The 4,362-nt window shown below is 39.4% G+C and overlaps 1 protein-coding gene across 1 annotated transcript; it reads left to right on the top strand.

The window, feature by feature from the left end:
- Nucleotides 1-556: 556 nt before the first annotated feature.
- Nucleotides 557-3,052, top strand: mrap2a (melanocortin 2 receptor accessory protein 2a; the record flags this gene model as incomplete). The annotated part of the gene is made up of 3 exons (XM_081387984.1): nt 557-994; nt 1,505-1,604; nt 2,632-3,052. Exons 1-3 carry the CDS (start codon nt 877-879, stop codon nt 3,050-3,052), a joined length of 639 nt encoding a protein of 212 aa, XP_081244110.1. The 5' UTR covers nt 557-876.
- Between the last annotated feature and the right edge of the window lie 1,310 nt (nt 3,053-4,362).

Below are 4,362 nucleotides of genomic sequence, written 5' to 3'. Positions count from 1 at the left end.
ACATTGAAAGTAAACATAACCGGAAATTAGTGAGATGTACTATTTCCAAACGGAAGTGCGTCACGAAGCTCAGTGCAAGTGGTCCACTGAAAGGTGTTTTGTGTATGCAAAAAAAAAAAAAAAAAAATTCTTTAAAAATTAAAAAATCTTTTGCTTTTTCCTGTTGCATGATTTGTTTCATATTTCTTTAAAAATTGAAATGTTGCCGAAGCACCCAAATTAGCTTGAATTGTGACAACTTATCCATATAATGTAACACAATGGGGCATGTTGTAGCCTACCAAATGATCAAAGTGTATTTAATGAACTGTTTTTCTTTCTTCTGGACAAAAATGGTAGAAATGTAAATAGATTTTTATTGTTAAAAAATACCTTATATGTTTGTGCCTATATATATAAAGAGTAGAAATAATATATTAATTGGAGTAGGCTTAAGTGCCACAAATCCTAAAATTATATAAATGAAACAAATTTGTACAAGAAAGAAAGAAAAAGATCGCTCTCGGATGCCCCCTGAGGCGCGTGAAATCTCTCCATTCACAACGCACGCGAGCTCATGGATGAGAGATGCGTGATTGATCTCATCATATATTCAGTGGGCTGCATTCTCTCGAGACCACATGAGACCTCACGAGTAGCGATGATACTTACCGAACGCCCACCTATACCCCAATTTTGTCTTGGAGCACGCAGACGTGAGATGTTCGCGGGATAAGGATGAAATCACCGTCAGCATCGGCGTTAAAGAGCTGGTTTTGTTCTCTGGATGCAGTTGATGTTTGAGGCGCTCGCGGACCGCACACTGACTGCTATGAGGAACGGGGATGCTTCTTTCCCGTAAGAGCTGTTATTATCAGTTTTGATCTGTGATTTAAGATGCCGAGGTTCCAGTTTTTAAACAGCACTAGTATGCCAAATCACAATTATGAATGGAGCTACGAATACTACGACGACGAAGAGCCCGTGTCTTTTGAAGGACTCAAAGCACATCGATGTAAGTCTGTTTCTCTGCAGCATTAAGTCCATTAGAGCTTGATGTGTTTGATCCTGTTTTTGTTAACTATGAAACAAGGATCAAATGTATTCTTTGATATAAAAATGCCTTTTTAAATGCGTATTGAATAAAATAAAAGTTTACCCAGCATACAGCAAGACATGAAAATAATGCAAATCTTATATAATCAACCATATATATACCTTTTTATATATAAAATTATATGCAGTATATATATATGAGTAGCATTGTCATCTCTAAGTGCACCATTTGTTTGTTTAAAAAGATGAAAACATGAATATATCTGTGTGTATATATATATAATTACATAATTTTATGTTTATTATTATAGTTATAATTTATTATTAAATTATTTGTAGTAACATTTTTATTAATGTCCATTTAAAAAAATTATTAAGGCTATATATAAGTAGGCTAGATACATTTGAATGAAACATTTTAGCATTTCAGTTGCATTTTCACATCACTCAGCTTTGTTTCTTCCTCCAGATTCCATTGTGATCGGCTTCTGGGTGGGTCTTGCAGTTTTTGTCATTTTTATGTTTTTTGTTCTGACTCTTCTGACCAAAACAGGAGCCCCACACCCCGAGTAAGTATTTTTAGACAGTAAACTGTGAAATACTAGCTTTGTGAATCAGCTGTGGCAAGGACAGAACAGAACAAAACATCGTAAATTCCCAATGGAATCATCTCTCTCACATCTGCACCACAAGCACGATATCCTAGACCGAGTCAGCGTTTCAGCACAGTTTTTTTTTCAGCACAGTTTTCCCACTGCTTGCGCTCCGGCCACCTAGCTGCCTCATTATCCTCTGCTTCAGAGAGCTGCGTGTGTGTGAATGTGTGTGTTTGCGGCAGCCTCACTCTCATTAGCTCTCTGTGCTAGGTCAGTGTCTCCGACGTTGCACTCCTTTAGACCAACAAACAATCTTTTCAAAAAACTTGAATTAAACCAAAAACGGTCTGCAACCTCGGCCAATTAGCATGAAGTCTTTATCCTATACTCAAACATTCATCCATTTTATTTCATGCCGTTTCAATCCAATCTATTCTTCTAGTGGTGCATTCTAATGTTTATTAATGTAAACAAATGCACTCATATTATGCATGCACACACACAAACGATTATTATCTATGTCAGTGTTCTGGTAGCTACCCAGAATTCATTTAAAAGCAATTAATGTCCACTAAAGCCCTCTTTTTACACACAAATACATTGGCCAAATAATTTTAAGGGCGCTTATTGCTTATTGCATGTAATTAGACTCAGTTATAATAGTAAAGCACTATTAGTCCCCATCCTCTGGTCTAATGGAGCAGTGAGGAAGCTCAGGGGTCAGGCTGAGAGTCCGTTTAGAGTTTTAATTGAACTGCTCTATAGATGTGAGTCATCCATTGACACTGCCCGGCAGAAACCTCTTACACTCCATATCACTGAAAAGAAGAAAATGCGCTCCCGCACACACACACACGGTGGATAGAATATAAGATGAAGGTACTACCACTCTTCAGAAGCACTGGTGCTCATTTCACCTCTGTATTAGAAGAGGGAAACAAAGCTCTTTAAACTTTGCTGATGAAGCTTCGAGTTCAATATTCCTCTCTGAATCCCACAGGGCTGCGGAGCCGTACGAGAAAAGGATGCGTCTCACCAGCTGCGCAGAGGGCCTGGGACGCCAACGTGAGACGGACACCCGAACGGGTCTCTCCCGCCCATTGCTGGAGGAGTCCCGGTCTCTGTTTCACTGTTATATTAATGAAGAAGAGCGAGATGGAGGAAGGGTCACGAGTGACGCTGGACGTACGGGCAGCGGCCACTCCAGAGGGCAGGTGGAAGTGGTCGGCCTTGTCGTCCAAAGCATGGGAATGGAGACCAGGGCGGAACGAGAGGCAGCGCTCCTGGCACATTTCAACATTCCCAACTTTGTGAACTCAGAACTGAGCTCCGCTCTTGGAGACGAAGATTTACTACTGGGCGATCCACCGATCATAATGGAGGAGGCCCGTCCGCGCTGTACCCATCACATAATTGACTAAACCACCGGTTTAAAGATGGTCAGATGCCTTTATTTACTCATCATGGCTCCATCACTGTCCTCAACTCAGTCTATTATCTCTAAAAGTGGAGAGTGATGCGTTTCGCTTCAAAAGTGGAGCTATTTTCTGACATCTGGGGTCTACAGTGAGAAACGGCAGCAGCGTGCAAGATGAAAAAGATTGGATGGCACGAATGGGATTTTGAGAATATGCTCTTGACAGCGGCGACAGCGTGTTAAAAGAATGTTGGGAAGCCTCTGGTTAGAAAGTGATATTTAAAAGAAAATACGTAGGAAGACATTCCAGCAGATTGCAATGCCTAATTGGTTCATACTTCATTCCTATTATCAGCATTATTCAAAAAAATCTCTTGATGTGCAGTAGGAAGACGTCGATGCAACATTGTACTTGTGTAGCCTAATGACAAAATTGCAGCAATTTGGTATCGCACTGCCTGGTTCTCTGGGCTTGTCGTGTGAGCAAATGCCTGAGTAGAAAATAGTTTTAGCTGAATCTGTGGCTTTCTGCAGAATATCTGCAGTATACTTGCATCTGTAATTGTTTGAATACAGCTGCCTGAGCAATTCAATACTTAAGTTCTTTATCTCTTGTTTTACTGAACACCTATATGCCAATAAAATTCAGTGCGTAGTTTCCTGTGGTGATATTGTCTGACGCAAACAAATCTCTAACCTTAAGGCCGCACATGAATGAAACCTCAAATCATTCAGCCATATATAGAGGCCAGAATATCATACATTTTTTTTGCCAAGTTGCTACTTAGCAACCACTCAGAAAACCATATCAACCATACAGCTATGTCCTGGCAACCACTGAAAACACTCTGGAAATACTGTTGTAGTTTACAGTGTAGAATTATGGGATAACATACGTTTTAACCTTTCAAAAAATATGATTATTATTATTACAGTATCTATCATTAGCTAAGATAAAAACGAGCACTGATGAAACATTTACACATTCAAACTGGCAGACAAATAATTCATAATTTAGACAGCCAAGGACAGCTTTGAACAGAGATCAAATGTGACACTAGCTGAACCTTAGCAGGTTATCAGTTCTTATTTTGACTCAGTCACTAGACTTTATCATTTTTGCGATTATGCAAACGCCAATGATTCTGCTTTCATTAAGTACATTTCCCATTCAAATTTCTTAATACTTCATGACCTCTCTCCACTAATGTATCCTATGTTCCCAATTAAATTATATTTTGTCAGGACCCTAGGTGTTTATAAACAGTTCTGCATGCTGATCAGCTCTTAATAATCATCACAACGCAGCAGCTT

The sequence above is a fragment of the Scardinius erythrophthalmus genome (genome assembly GCF_964197995.2).
Source record: "Scardinius erythrophthalmus genome assembly, chromosome: 16".
NCBI classification, from domain to species: Eukaryota; Metazoa; Chordata; class Actinopteri; order Cypriniformes; family Leuciscidae; genus Scardinius; species Scardinius erythrophthalmus.
The sequence above is the reverse complement of the archived record's forward strand: the minus strand, read 5'-3'. Positions and strand labels throughout refer to the sequence as shown.